At 33.6% G+C, this 16,591-nt stretch overlaps 1 protein-coding gene across 4 annotated transcripts in view; it reads left to right on the plus strand.

The window, feature by feature from the left end:
- The window catches only part of Osbpl8 (oxysterol binding protein like 8), a 159,830-nt gene that overhangs the window by 66,526 nt on the left and 76,713 nt on the right, over positions 1-16,591 (plus strand). Inside the window, exons 3-4 of one of the 4 annotated variants that reach the window (XM_005330437.5) lie at positions 2,741-2,777; positions 8,452-8,589. In XM_005330437.5, the coding sequence (XP_005330494.2) occupies positions 2,741-2,777; positions 8,452-8,589 (175 nt within the window). The remainder of the gene's footprint in view (positions 1-2,740; positions 2,778-8,451; positions 8,590-16,591) is intronic. The other 3 variants (XM_013360826.4, XM_021729918.3, XM_021729919.3) reach the window with 3 other exon arrangements.

The raw sequence follows: 16,591 nt of genomic DNA on the forward strand, positions 1-16,591 counted from the left end.
TGAAAAAATTAGGAATAATCCAGTAAAATCAGATGTATATGACACAGCTATCTTGAAGGTATAATGTTGAGAATTAAGTATTATTAGAGGTTTTTGGAACCAATACTGAAAAGTTGCTGTATTTGCTAGAGGGTATTTTATTGGGAGTAAACAGGCAAAGAATATAGCCATACAGAAGTTGAAATAGTGCTGTTAACTAAATTTGAGAATGTAACAGAACCATACAACAAAAATGAGCTTATTAATCTTTTACCCCAAATACAAGATCAGCTTTAGAACCTTCAAGCATGACTGGTTTTGTGAGATTAAATATTCCCAACTATGTATATATATGAAGAAGCACTGGTTTCTAGGAATTTATTCATGTCAATACATGAAGACATTTTTAGAAGGTGTCTGGGAAGTCTTTAAGTTTGCCACAGTTGTCTGTGTCAGCTTCCTAACTCCTTTCAGTTTTCCAATATTATTTATTGGTGTAAAACAAATGATTCCAAAATTAAGTGGTGTAAAATAACATGCATTTATTACCTCAAATTCTGTGGGTCAGGAGTAGCTTATTAGCTAAATGTCTCTGACTCAGTCTGTCTTGTGGTTGCAGTCAAGATATGGGGGAGGAGATACTGCTGCAATCTCTACTGAAAACTCAGTAAGCTGGAGGCCTTGGTGCATGCCTGTAATCCCAGCGTCTCTGGAGGCTGAGGCAAGAATGTGGCAAGTTCAAAGCTAGTCTCTGCAACTAAAGAGTTCCTGAGCAATTTGGGAAGATCCAGTCTCTAAACAAAAAGGGCTAGGGATGTGGTTAAGTGCCCCTGGGTACAATCCCCAGTACCAAAACAAACAAACAAACAAACAAAAACAATCTAGAGTGGTAGGAGGTGGAAGCTGGAGATTCTCTTCTAAGTTTAAGTAGTGGTTTGTTGGCAGGCCTTAACTCCTTTGCATAGTAGTCCTCTTACAAGATTACCTCCTGAAATGGTAGCTGGCCTTTCCCAGAGTGATTTATCTTAGAGCAAAAGACTGTGAACAAGATGGAAGTCATAGTCATTTTACCAGTCTATAATCTTGGAGGAGCTATTCCATGCCATATTCCCTTGTGTTGGAAATGATTTTAGTAGGTCAAGCACACCCTCAAATAGAGGAAATTATGTACCAAGATATGAGGATCGCTGGGGGTTGTTTCAGAGATTGCCTCACAAATACTTTAATCTCTTTCCCCAAGCTTGCTAGTTGTGGTCATGTAGCCATCAGAAGGACTTGAGCACAATTAGTTCATTCTCCATAAAACTGTATTCTAGGCACAGCTCAGTGGTAGAGTGCTTGTCTTACACATGTGGGGCACTGATTTTGATCCTCATTGCCACATAAAAATAAATAAAACAAAAGTATTGTGTCCATCTACAACTAAAAATATTTTTTTTAAAAAAAATCTGCATTCTTTGAATTTTCTGTGAAATAAATCACAGAAGAATGAGCTTAAATGGGCAGCTGCAGAAAGGCAAATAGAACAAATGTCTTTAAGGCATTAGAATACAATTTCAAGCATTATGCCATCACTTTAAGGAAGTAATAAGATTTTCTCCAAAGAGATGACATAAGCCCCAAGTAAATAGCTACCTTCTTTTGTCACACTCAGTTAACCTTCCCTTACTCTCTTTAAATTAGACCAAGGAACAGTGTCATTAGTGGGAATTTTTTGTTTTTGTTGTCACTTTAGTTTTCTTTTTTTTTTTAATTTTTTAGTTGTAGTTAGACACAATACCTCTATTTTATTTATTTATTTTCATGTGGTTCTGAGGATCAAACCCAGGGCCTTGCATGTGCTTGGCGAGCTCTCTACCGTTGAGCCACAACCCCAGTCAGTCCACGTTAGTTAGTTTTAATGTTACTATATTTGGTATCGGAAGTGAGGGAGAACTGAAAATTCTTTCTACCAAGCTTGACCCAAACACCTGTCCATAAGCAATGTTTCGAGTAATGTTGCATGTTAAAGTACTAGACAGATTAGCAGTATTTTTCCTGTTTCTGTTAGTTGTTAGTAAATTCATTCAAGAATTAAGGCTTCTGATTTCCTAAAAGATGAGATAATATGCTTGATATTTAGTGGGTTCTAAAGTTTGTCTGATTTAATAAAATTTATCGTTCTAATGAATATTTCTGTTTGGGTTATTTTGGCATTTGAGAAAAAGTTTGTTCTAGTTTGTTAATGTCTTTGTAGAAGTTCTTTTCAACTTGCTTGGCATATAAGTACTCAGTAAATGCTCCTTTCTTTTTTTGCAGAAGAAACAGACTAAACTCTGTGTAGTGTCCAATGCATTGATGGCATGCAGAACTAATATTTTATAGTGCATGAGTGTTATATTTTTGAACCATCTTATGTTTTAGAAACGAAAGACTTTTGGCTCTCTGTTATATTTCTAAGTAGTAATTTTTACTACATCTAATCCATATCTTGAATTGTCATTGATTTTCAAAACGAAATGCTTGGTGATTTGTTTTTCTCTCCTACCTTCATTTTCCAAAATTAAAAACAAATATTTGGTAATGCCTAAGCCAATTTTTTTTTGGTATGGAAAAGAAAATTTCTTATAATTATTAGGTTTGGTGTGCATGTGCTTTCTACTTATAAACTAATGCTATTTTCCTTGTCCTTTTGTTTCACTGCTGCTTCCATCCTGATGCATTTTGCTTCTTCCTGGTTTGGACTCTATTTATTTGCTGCTCAATTACTCTGCATTAAAAGCTTCTTGGTGATAGCAAAGATATCCTTGGGCCATCAAGTAAGTAGCTAAAGTTTGAATATCATGTTTGGGGACATAATATTTTGATGTGTATTTATTAAAGGCAAATGACATTTCAATTTTGGCTTATTAAGCCTTAAGCTTTTCTTTCTAGGCATTGAAATACAAAGTGAAGAATAGAAGTGGTCAGTCATGGCCCGTCTGTTCCCATTGTTCATCTGAAATCGATAGACAGTGTTTGTATATTTGCACCTTGATTATCTGGAGATGCACTATTTACTTAAACAGTTGTCTAATTCATGATTTAGTACCTCTTATTTATAATATTCCTTTCTATAATTTTCACGACATATAACAGACTGCTTTAAGCTAGAGGTGACACAAGTAATTTATTGTTGTGTCAAAATGAGAAATACTATTTTATTTTGTCAGAATTTTTGTTAGATAATTTGGATATGAAATTTTTTATACTTGGAAAATTTTACAAGTGAAACAAGTTTCACCTTAGGCATTTAGAAGGTACACCCTTTAAGATTATAACCAATTAATCTTAACACATTTTTTTTGTTTGTTTTTGTACTGGGGATTGAACCCAGGAGTGCTTTACCACTGAGATACATCCCCAGGTCTTTTTATTTTTTATTTGAGATAGGGTCTTGCTAAGGTGCTGTTGAGGCCCTTGCTAAGGTGCCTTGACTGGCCTCAAATTTGTGATCCTTCTGACTCACACTCCCCAGTCACTGAAATTATAGATATGTACCTGCTGGGATTATAGGTATGCATCACCTTGCTTAGCTTCATCTCAACAAATTTTATTGAGATTTGGGGTGTGGGGGGCTGTGGCTGGGGATAGACACTGCTAGCTCTGGGATATATACAATGAATAAAACATACTGCCTGCCCCTGTAAAGATTTTTATAGTCTAACTGGAGAATGACAGGGACAATTTTTATATTAAAAAATCATAGAATTATTGAGATATAGGAGCTTCATAGATAATATAAAAAACATTTATTTTACAGATGAAGAACCTGAATAAAGTTTAAATATCTAAGAAACTAGTTGTGTATGGTGGTGCACACATGTAATTCCAGCTATTCAAGAGATTAAGACGGGAGGATCACAAGTTTGAAGTCAACTTGGGTTATTGAGTCTCAAAAATAAAAAATAAAAAGGGCTGGGGATGTAGTTCAGTAGTAGAGCACCCTTGGATTCATACCCCAGCATCAAGAGGAAAAAAATCCCAAAAGCTAGAATTAGTTGCTAGTGCGCCACATCTTTCTTCTACTGTTACTCAAAAATCAGAATAAAACTCTTAATTTGGTGAAGTCAATATATAATCGAATAATTAATTTTACTACATCATTATTTATACAAACATTTTAATTTTATTGAAGATCAATATAGAAAATTATATTGATTTAGGAAGTTTTAGTCTTTATCTCCAAGTAGTTATCTACCTATTGCAAGTTATTTCATTGCTCTGGGCTCATTTTCTTCATTGAACAAAAGAAGGGAGAGAGTAAGGTAATGGCAGTGGTTTCTTTTGGCTATAAACTTCTTTGGTCTAGATCAGTTTCTATTTCTCCCTCATACTGATTAGTGTAGGTATGTAATTTTTGTTCTAAAAATAAGTGATTTAAAATAATACTAATTTTTTTCATTCTTAATTGCAATAATTCTCAATGTTTTATTATTATTTTTAATATTTTATTTTTAGTTGTAGGTGGACATAATATCTTTATTTAATTTTTATGTGGTGCTGAGGTTTGAACCCAGTGCTTCACATGTTCTAGGTAAGCACTCTACCACTGAGCCGCAACCCCAGCACTCAATTTTTTATTATTTATCCTACAACCTGTATTATGAGGATAGTAGAGATTTTAAAAGTAGAAGATAGAACACATCTCAAAGGAGGTCTTAAGTTTTACATACAGATTATTTATTATTTCAAATAGCTACTTTATCTTAGCTGGGTGCAATGGTGCATGCCTATAATCCCAGCAGTTGGGAGTCAGAGGCAAGAGGATCACAAGGTTGAGGCCCAGATACTTTAGGGAGGCCCTGTTTAAAACAAAAACAAAAGGTCTGGTTATCTGGATATGTAGTTTAGTGGTAGAGAGTGCCCATGGGTTCAGTTCTCAGTATGGCAAAAAATAAATAAATGAATAAATGATCTTATTTTAGCTTGCATTTAGATTATGGGCAAAAGCAAGATTTTTGAAGCTTGTAAGATTCTTCAAACTTTTATATTGATGAGTTGAATTTGTAAAGTAAAGGTGTTATTTTCCCTAGAATGTGTAGCTTGTATGTTAATTAGTCCAGTATATTGTCTACTAAAGATGAGTAAAATAATGTGAATACAAGGTAGATTTCTTTACTTCCATTCTAAGTAGAACCAGCAGAGGGCACTGCAGTGTTCTGTTTAGTAGCTGAGTCAGTTGCATCAGAAACTGCATGGAATCCTGCAGTGACTCATTTGACAAATATTTTTTCAGTAATGTTAGCAAGTATTCATCAATTACGTGCAAGGACCCAGACAAAAAACAAAGTCACTGCCATTCTTAAGATTCTATTCAAATAATCTATTATTGTGCAAATAATGTAAGCAAATATTCTAGTGACTTATGTTATGCAGAGCCTCGGTTACTAATGCTTGTGAACTGGACTGAGAGAAAACAAATAGTAAGGTGGGCTTTCTGTTATAAAGTACACTTTGTACACTAATATTTTCATGTACTCTTTCACTTCAAGGTTATCAAAATCACACATACCATCTCAATTATATATGCATTATAAAGGAGTGAATAGAACTAAATTTGCATTTCTAAAACCCTTTCTTTTTTTGTACAGTGAAGTTATTTAAGACATAGATACCCTTGTCTTATTAATGGAATACTAAAGCATATTTAATTCCTTTAGTGGTTTTTCTTATATTTTTAATTATCCTTAAATGTACTATTTGATACATTCAAAAGAATATGTGTGTCATATGTAAGGGTTAAAGCATAATTAAATAACAGTCATATAGTAAATCTACAGCTCAACCTAAGAACTAGAAACTTAAAAATATCTTACAGGTTTCTTTCTGCTTCTTCTTCCCTCTGTCCCCAGAAGTGATGACTAAGTTGTATGTTTTGTTTACCCTTATGTATTTCATATTGTCAATTTGATTTATATTATGTGGAAATATCATTAGTTTTATATCTGTACTGGGATGAACCCAGCGGAATTTCAGTAATTTTCTTTAAAAATCAAACAGATCTTGGTTTTTGTAACTTAAGGAACCATTCTATGCATTATGATAATGGAGTTTCATAAAAACATAAAGTTAATTTGTTGATTCAATAAAGTTTCATTGGACTCTTTTAGTATATCAGGAAGCAATACTTTTATTGTGCCAAGAAGAATAATGGGTACGAGAATATTCAGGAAAATAAGGTAGACAAAACTCTTTGCTTTCATGGAATTTAGGGTCTAGTGTAGGAATGCAGACAATAAACAAATGATATGTCAGGCAGTGATAAGAATTATAATGAAAATCATTTAGATAAGGTGATAGACTAAAACTGTGGAGTGGTAGAAAAAATTAAGAATTTCTTTATGTGAAAACACCTTGGGGAAACTAAAGGGATTTTCTAAAGAGATAACACTTGAGTACAGTCAGCAAATGAGAGGAACTAATAAAGTGAAGATCTGGGGTGGGAGTATTCCAGGTAGGTATAAGAAAGTTATAATGGTCCCAAGACTGGCAAGATGACATTTTTGGATAATACCTAGAAAGCGATTAGAGCAGAAGCCTAGTGAGTGAGAGGAGAGTAGGGGAGAGTCAGATTGGAAAGATAAGCAGGTTTCAGACTCTGTTGACTCTGTAAGTATGATGAAAACTAATGATATTTTCATATGATACAAATCAAATTGACAATATGAAAAAGATTACTTGGGCTTTCGTGTAGAAAATGAACTTTACTAACAAGAAGCAAATTAGTAAGCTGGTAGGAATCTGCTGTTGTGGGCAGTAAGAAGGTACTGGTGGCTGGGATTAGAGTGGTAATTGTGAGAAGTTGGGAGAAGTGCAGGATTCCAGATAAATTTTGAAGATAGAGTGAAGATTTCACAGATAACTGAATATGAAACGTGAGAGAAAGTGAGGGGAGAAGAGTAGTAATGCCACTACCTGAGATGGAGGAGAGGCAAGTTTAGAGGATAAAGAGAATTAAGAATTTTGCTCCAGATAAATTTGAGATGCCTTTTAAATTACAGAGATGATTATAAGACAGGCAGTTGTACATGTGAGTTTTTGTTTAGGGAGAAGACAGCATAGCTGGAGTTATAAACTTAGGAGTCATCAGTCTGCAGTTTTTTTTTAATTGACTTGGTAAAATATTGTTTTATATCTGTACTGGGATGAAAATTGTTTTGTATGTTTACTTTGAAGAAAGGAGCTAAAATATAATTTGGAAAACTGGCATAATGGAAAGTATGTTAAAGCAATTTGATTTAAAATATCAGTGATAAAGACTGGGGGATATAGCTCAGTTGGTAGATTGCTTGCCTTGCATGCACAAGGCCCTGGGTTCAATCCCAGAACCACACAAAAAAGAAAAAAAAATCAGTGATAATATGAATGTGAAATTCTGATTAAGTTGAAAATTTAAACCTAGAGTGAGGACCAAATCACCACCTTTTTCTTTTTGGTACTGGGGATTGAACCCAGGGGTGCTGTGCCATTGAAAGATATCCCCAGTCTTTTTTATTTTGAGACAGAGTCCTGCTAAGTTGCCATTGCTGGTCTCTAACTTGCAATCCTCCTGCTTCAGCCTTTTGAGTCTCTGGGATTACAGGCATGCACCTCTGCACCAGGCCCTAATTAAGATGAAACTAAATATTCTAAAAGCACAGAAACATAAAATGAAAGAATGTGGAGATCCTAGGGCCCTGTGGACTTAAAATTGCCCTATTCCTTCACTGAGTATTTTCTTTGTTCCACTATTCTTCTTTTTCATCTTTTCTTATTGCTCTCTGGTAATGGTATCTTGGCCAGATGGGTGAGAAGTACCCTCAAAACACTATTTAAATGGATTATTGAGTCAACAGGTTTTTAAAAGACAAGAGTTTCAGAACCAAGTGGTCCTGAGTTAGAATTTTGCCTCTATTATTTAATAACTAGTCTTATGTAAGGCAGTCTCTGTACATTAAGTTTCCCCATCTTTAAAATAGGACTCATGCCTACTTTCCATAAAAATTAGAAATTAAAGTAGAAAGTCTGTGACTGTGAAATATTATTTGATACTAATAATTTCATTCTTTCTGGTTACTGATTAGATTGAATATATTTTCATATGCTTGTTGACCATTTGTGTTTCTTATGTGAAATAACTTTGCTTTTGCTTATTGTTCTAATTGCAAATATAACTAATAGTACCATGAAAGATACACAGAAAAATTTGGGGATGCCACTTATTATTAGTTGGATATGCATTTTCATTTTTATAATGTGTATAATTTGTATTTTTGACTCTTGCATACCTGTCAATTTCTCTTGGATTGATACAACAGAAAAACAAAATGGTTTTGTGAATTTAGTTAAGCATTAATTTGGTAAAATGAATATAATTGCTAAGACTATTTCAGTCATAATCTTATTCCATGTTATGAACGATATATAAGTCTGTAACTTTAGGGCTGATTATATTTCTCTTCTTTTCTTGAGCTGTTGTAGCAAACAGTGACGAATCTCAACTTCTGACACCAGGAAAGATGAGTCAACGCCAAGGGAAAGAAGCTTATCCAACACCAACTAAAGATTTGCATCAGCCATCTCTTAGTCCGGCAAGTCCTCACAGCCAGGGTAAGAAGTTGTGGTTTGGGGTTTTTATTTAGTTGGTAGAGGGAATAAGGGAGATTCACATTTTGGGTCTATTATAATTTTTTCTTTTTAATTATTTGGTTTTATAGAGGTTTTGTTTGAGTCATTTATAATAGTCTTAAAGATTTAAGAAGTTTTAAATGCTTATTATTAATGCACTTAAATAATAAACCCATTACATGTTAATATGAATAACAGTTTGCTTCCCATTACTTAAAACATTTACTTCTTTGTTTGGAACATTCAAAATCATCACTACTAGCTATTTTGAAGCTTACAGTTGTTATCAATCATAGTTATTCCTCCTATCCAGTTGACCTCTGTAACCATTCACCATCATCTCCTCATCCCACACTCCTTTTCCAGCCACTGGTAACCACTATTTTACACTCTACTTCTGTGAGGTCAGTCTTTTTAGCTTCCATATACAAGAGAAAAGTGTGGTATTTATCTTTTTGTGCCTCACTGATTTCACTTAATATAATATCCTCCAGTTCCATTCATTTTGCTGCAAATGACAGGATTTCAGTCTTTTTATGACTGAATAATATTACATTGTGTATGCATAAATCACATTTTCTTTTACCAATCATATACATACAGGTTGATTCCATATCATGGCTATTATGAATAGTGCTATAGTAAACAGAAGTAGAAATATTGCTTCACCTACCAATTTCCTTTCCTTTGGATATATAACAAGTAAGGAAATTGCTGGATCATGAATAACATATTTTTTTAAAAAATATTATGGCTCTCTACGGTTTGATAATTATTGTGGATCTCTTTGATATCTGGCTTAATGAAAGACCTATATATTCCTGTCTGCTTCTGCAGTCAATCTGTAGTAATATGATTATTTGATAAAGGTACAAAAATTTTGGCATCACATATAAATGTAACTTTTATGTGTAATTATAAATGTTTTTCGTTGATAGTACACCAAAACTGGACAATAGTAGTTTCTTAAATGTTGGTTGCAACGTAGTATACTTTCCATATTCTGTAAAATGAAAATCCATTGATCTGTCTTGGATATTGAATGGCTGTTTACTCATGCATGGTTTTGTAACATCATATCCTTTGGAAAACATTTATTCATTGAATTATGCAGATTTTCCCAGTATTGGAAAATATAAAGATATATCACAAAGAAGTGCTTTATGCATATTTCTCAATAATTTTTACTGCTTCAAGGACATTTGTGAGACACATTCTTTTCATGTGAGTGCATGACCACAAGAATTCAGTGACTACTACTCCATTTGGTTTCTCTGCCTTGATGTATGCCAAGGTGCCAGCAGTTATACCTAACATAGGGACAAAAGGGTAGATAAACTCTCAGGCCTTTATCCATAACTTATTACCTGTTATTACATGTGTATCTCCTAAAATCTTTTCCTATTGTTCCTCTTGAAAATATAAGGGTATGCCTTTTGCCACCATCCTATTTTTTTAATATTTTAAAAATTATAGTTGTATATAATGGTGGGATTTGTTATAACACATTTGTACATCCATACAATATAAGTTGGCCAGTATCATTCCCTAGTATTTCCTTTTTCCCTTCCCTTTTCTCTCCCCCTCATTTCTTTGCTCCCTTCTACTGATCTTTCTTCGATTTTCATAAGAACCTCTCTTCTTTCTCTTTTTTTCTGTAGCTTCCACATAGAAAAATATGACTTTTGACCTTCTGAATTTGACTTATTTTGTTTAATATATTCTCAAGTTCTGTTTTCCTGTAAATGACATTTCATTCTTTATGGCTGAGTAAAACCCCATTGTGTATACATATCATTTTCTTAATCTATTGACAGAAATGTGAATTGGTTCCATTGGTTCCCATTGGCTATTGTGAAGTGGGCTGCTATAAACATGGATGTGGCTATATCACCAGAGTGTAGTATGATGACTTTAATTCTTTAGGATGAATACTGAGGAATGGTATAGTTTAGTCATAGGTTTTTCATTCCTAGTCTTTTCAGGAATCTTCATATTGATTTCGCTCATATTCTCAATTAAATTGACTATGGAGACCTGGTGTAAGATGACACCTGGATGTCATGCAGAATCTTTTTTTTTTAAATACTTAAAAAAAATTTTTTTATATGATGTTGAGGATTGAACTCAGTGCCTCACATGTGCAAGGCAAGTGCTCTACCACTGAGCCACAACCCCAACCCCATGAAGGATCTTTGAGAAGGAAGAAATTCCCATACTCATGATGAGTAGAAAAATACCAGAAGCTAGCCTACCTCAGGTGCTTGATAAAAGGTTGGCTTACCCTTTTTTTATTGGGGGGGGGGGGCAGCCTGAATTTTCTGTCAATTAGGGCTGTTCCCTTTGATGTGAAGCTCTTATACACTTTTCCTAATTAAAACCTTTCCTGTGTGTTCCTACTCTTTGGTCCAATTTCACTGCTACTGTCATTAGATCAAAAGTTCCCATCTCTAGTGTCACAATGAAAAAGTATTATGAAACTAGTTTTTACCTTGCAGACCTCTAAAAGGGTCTTGGAGATTCCCATAGGTTCATGGATCAGACTTTTTTATTCATAGTTGATTAGTTTTGTGTAGATTCTGATATCAGCTAAAGTTTATTTAGTCTGTTCTGAACTCTTCTGTGGTGTGATTGGTAGTTGCAGTGTGAGAATTCCTTTTAAAACTAAGAACTTGAATTTGGTGTTTTAAAGTTAATATGTGCCTTCCTTATCTGTATTTTCACTTTCTGCTCTCAAATATGGAGTGAAATTATTAAATGGAAAGTTCCAGAAATGAATAATTCATAAGTTTAAGTTGCATTTCACTCTGAGTAGTAAGATGAAAGAAATCTCATGACATCCTGCTGTGTCCCATCAGGAAGGTGAATCATCCCTTTGTCTAGTATATCCATGCTGAGTATAGTACCCACCCTATGACAGTTGAGAGAGAAGCAGGGAAAGAAACCACATTCACATAGCTTTTATTACTACATATTGTTATAATGGTGCTATTTATTTTATTGTTATCTCTTATTGTACTTAGTTTATAAATTAAACTTTATTAGATATGTATATACAGGAAAAAACATTTTATGTGTGATGTGAGTATGTATGGTTTTTTGAGGCATCCAGTGGGGCAATCTTAGAATGTATCTACTGTGGTTGGAGGAGGAACTTTTGTACTTGATTATAATGTATTTTTAAAATTAAATTTAGAGTTAACTATCATATTATACTGGATGTGTAATTATTCTGATTTAACATTGTAACTTCAGAAATCATATTTTGAGATTAGGCTTGTGTGACTGTTTTTAAAGTGAATATTGACCATTAAGTACAGATCCAGCACCCCTAAATCCACAGAATCTGAAATCTAAAATGCTTTAAAATTTGAGACTTTTTGAGCACTGTCAGGACACTGTAAGTGGAAAATCCCATTTCTGACCTCACGAATGGGTCACAATCAAAACAAAGGCACAGTAAAAATATTGTTTGAAGTTGTGTATAAAGTATATATGAAACAATTGAATTTTGTATTTGAACTCTGATCCCATCTCCAAGATATCTTATTGTATGCAAATATTGCAAAATCCAAAAAATCTGAAGTCCAAAACACTCTGAGGTTTCAAGCACTCCAGATAAGGGATACTCAGATGGTAGTTGTTACTTTTATTTCAGTGAAAAATGTTTAATCATGTGTTAGATGGAAACACTTTTGGAAACTATAAAAATGTTATTTAACAAGATGAAAATAAAAATAATCACAATGTTAACATTTATTGTTGAATATAGTTTTGGACAGTTAGCATATCGATTGCCATAATGCTTTTTTGAAGGTGTGACAATGGATATGTACATGCTCTGATATAAAAAAGCTTTATTAAGATAAATCCTAAAAGAATGCAACTGACCTGGTTTTTCCTCATTCCCATTTTTACATTCATGTTAGCAGCGTGAATAGTCCAGTTGCTCTATATCCTTGATATTTTTAATTTTAGCCCTTCTAACAGATGTGTAGCAGTATCACATAACAGTTTTATTTACATTTCTCTGAATACTAAGGGTGTTGAGCATGTTTTCATACGTTCATTGGCTACCATTGTATCTTCTTTTGTGAAATAATCTTTGTTTTGCTCATTTAAAAATTGACTTTAGTATTATTGAGTTTTACACCTTTAATATCTTAGTGTCTTTTTTTTTTTTTTTTTTTTGGTGGGGGTGCCAGGGATTGAACTCAGGGGCACTTGGCCACTAAGCCACATCCCCAGCCCTATTTTGTATTTTATTTAGAGACAAGGTCTCACTGAGTTGCTTAGTGCCTTGCTGTTGTTCAGGCTGGCTTTGAACTCATAGTCCTCCTGCCTTAGCTTCCTGAGCCACTGGGATTATAGGTATGCGCCACTGTGCTTGGCTTAGTGTCATTTTTTGATAGCTGTGTGTATTGCATTATTTTCTAGTCTTGGTATATTTTTTCACAGTCTTAATGATTTTCTTTTCACAGAGCACATGTTTTTAATTTAGTTGAGGCCCAATTTATTATTTTCTCCTAAGATTCAACCTCCCTCTCTCTATCTTTGTCTACTCTAAAGTTACAAAGAATATTTTCTGTAATTTCTTCTAGAAGTCTTATGGTGTCAAGACTGAGTTTTAAAAAATATTTATTTTTTAGTTGTAGTTGGACACAATACCTTTGTTTTATTTATTTTTATATGGTGCTATGGATCGAACCCAGGGCCTCCCACATGCTAGGTGAGCATTCTTCCGCTGAGCCACACCCCAGCTCTCAAAACTGATTTTTTCCTTTTGTTTTTATTCTTACTATCATGGTCATAGATCAGGCCTTTGTCATTTTATACCTACATTACTTGGTATCACAACCTTCTAACTTCTATGAGGACCTTGCCCTCCAGTATACGAGGTTCATCTTTCTGTAAAAAAAATAAATAAATAAAAATAAACAAAAAAATATTTTTAATATTAAGGTGAGATTATCATGAGAGAGAAGTTTTTATAGATATATATGGCCAGAGAACACATGGATCCTCTGAAGGAGATATCTGAGGGAATAACATGAATAAAGAGAAATAGAAAATTTTAAACAAAAATAACACTTTTTGTTATTCAAGCTTGCAACTGAAAAACTAGCTAGATGTCTACATTTGTCTCTCCCTTAAGGTAATGGCTTACTGTTGCCTCAGGCAACAGTCTAGCTGTGTCTGAGAATCACTTGGGAGCTTTGCTTAGATACAGACTCTACTCCATCCTTTTAGAATCTCTAGGGTGAGGCTCCCTAATGTATGTTTATACAGTTTCTACTCCATCCTTTTAAAATCTCTAGGGTGAGGCTCCCTAATGTATGTTTATACAGTTGTCCAAGTGTATCAGATGTAGTGACATTCGGACAGCAGCAATTGAGATCATAAGTTGCAACTTCAATAATCTGGTAGTTGGGCCTCTTCATATGCCTGTTTTTATTGTACTCTCCCAGTTTCATTACCCCCCCCCCCCATGAATCCAACTGGGTGGTTTCCTTCACTGTTCCTCAGACACTGTGTTTTTATTTATCCTGGTCTTTCACTGTGGAGTCGTCTTCTACTCCTTTCAGATACTGCTTATCCAGACACTGCTCATTCCAATATATACTATTAGACTCTTTTCTTTCTTTAGATGATCCTATTATCCTAATTTTCAAAATTCCCATATCATTGCTTTTGGGATTTCGTGATGTACTCCTTTTTATGATTATTATAGTAGGGATACATGATCTCCCCAACAAGTAGATTTGCAAAGGGAGTTAAATGCCTTAAATTAGTTGCTTACCCAAATCAGTGACTATTTACCATTAATTCAAAAATTTTGTCCATTCTCTTTTTTCTTATTTTCCTGGCTTTATCTCCTTTATCCATATTGACTCATACCAATTTAATGTAGGCCGTCATCACTTAGAAACAAAACAATTTAAGTGTTCTTCAGTATAGCAGTATAGTTTCCTCCATAATTTTTAGATTTTTTTTTTTTTTTGGAAGAGCAGGGAGACTCTGACTTTGATTATTTTACAAATTGGGTATTTCCCAGATTTTTTTTTTGTTGTTGTTCAAGGACAAAGTATTGTTTTACTTCATAATAGTTTGAATTTAAGTACTGTCATGGTCTCAGATAGGATGGGATTGTTTTATACTGACTTGTTTGAGCGTAGTATATTTCAATTGTTTATTAAGAGAGAGAGAAAGACAGTCATAGATTATTAATTAGGCTTGTTTTCTCCTTTTCCTCTTCTACTTTTAAATAAGGATAATGCCAAAGAGGCCTAGAGACTAAGTTATAACTCATCTCATGAATGGATACTCTTCCCTGTGTATCATGTTTGAGATTCTTATCAGGCTTGATAACATACTATAACTTGTAATTAACCTTTCATTCATGGTTGTACAAAGCCATTTTTCTATGCTTTTATTTTTATGAAACCATCTTTCAGTTGTAGTGCTTTATGAGAGAATATATGATGTTGCTTTGTTATAACTTAAGTCCATTTAAGAATTACAAATGTTTAAATAAATTTTGAAACTTTCAAAACAAAATGTTTTGTCGGCTTAAACAGTTTTATCTTAACTCAGACCATTTTAGTAGTGTTTCTCTTATCCTTTAAAAAGTTCTGTTAAGCCTGCACAATCCCTTCACTTCGGTGCTCTGGCAGTGTTAAAAATGACCAGTCTGTCTGTATCCACAACTTAATAGAAAACTTCAAAGTAAAGGGAGATTGTTTCTGAAGCTGAGTTTACTAACATGAAGATGTTGTATCAGATTCCCCAGGGTGACAGCATTAAGACACTGCTGGTATAATCTCAGATGACTAACACAGTGTGCCTTCATTTAAGTGGTTCACATACAAAAGGAGACCTAGAAGCCACTTTCTTCCATGAATCGAAGCAATTCGTCCTTTCTTGGTAAGACAATTCTGAACATATTTGGGACTGTACACACATAACAAACATGTTTTTTAATCTCTGTATTATATTTCAAGAAAATTGTTTTGCCAAAAGAGGATTTGCATTTTTTCTTACCCAACCCCCACTAACAACAACATCATCATCATCATCATCATCATCATCATCATCATCATCATTATTATTATTATTTTACCTTAAATTAAATGCTGTGCTTTTGGTTCGCAGCCATAGCTTATGTTAGCAGTAGAATAGAGGTTTGGATAATTTTCTTCTGAAATTATCAGTCTTTAAAGCATTTGATTTCTGAAGTTATTTCTTGAGACACAGTTGTTTTGAAATTCCTTGTGTTTGGTAGTTGGATCCTGTAACTATGAAAGCATATTAAATAATGAAAGAATGTAATAGTTTGCAAAAATTAATAAGAATAAAATATTTTTAAAAGCTCTCTTGTAAAATGTTACAGTATGTGTGTTGAACTGTTTCTAGGCTTTTACAGGGGAAACTAAAATATTTTGAAAGCATTTGTTGGAAAGTGTAAAAGCATTTGCACAATAATGAGGGGAGTATGCCTCATTCTTGCCAGGCTTTATGAATTGCTTCTGTAGCATAACAGAAAGATGAACATAAATAACAATACAGTGCATTTGTTTTTCCTGAAAAATTTCTACCAGATATTAACTGGACTAGTTTCTTAGCTTGTTTCTGTTGGGATTTAACTTCTTTTGTTTTGAAAGTCTGAGAGATTGAGATCTCTTTCTTACAAGAGTGATAAAGAGTTTTATCTATAGAGTTGTTTGCCAAAATTTTCCTTTTCTTATTTGAGGAATATAGAGGCAGACTTTCTGTATTTTTAATTAATATATAACAAAGTCAATATCATATAATTTGCCAAGTAATATTTGCATAATTTCTGAGAGAAGATAAACAGTAGCTTCATAGATTTTTGTTCTTACTTCCTTTGGTGGTTGTACATGGAACATACGTAAGTTTAATTTCAGAATGAAACAATGAAATTTCAGCAAAATTCATCTCTTTTCTGGAGAAGGAAGAATGTTCA

The sequence above is a fragment of the Ictidomys tridecemlineatus genome, chromosome 6 (assembly GCF_052094955.1).
Source record: "Ictidomys tridecemlineatus isolate mIctTri1 chromosome 6, mIctTri1.hap1, whole genome shotgun sequence".
Taxonomy (NCBI): domain Eukaryota; kingdom Metazoa; phylum Chordata; class Mammalia; order Rodentia; family Sciuridae; genus Ictidomys; species Ictidomys tridecemlineatus.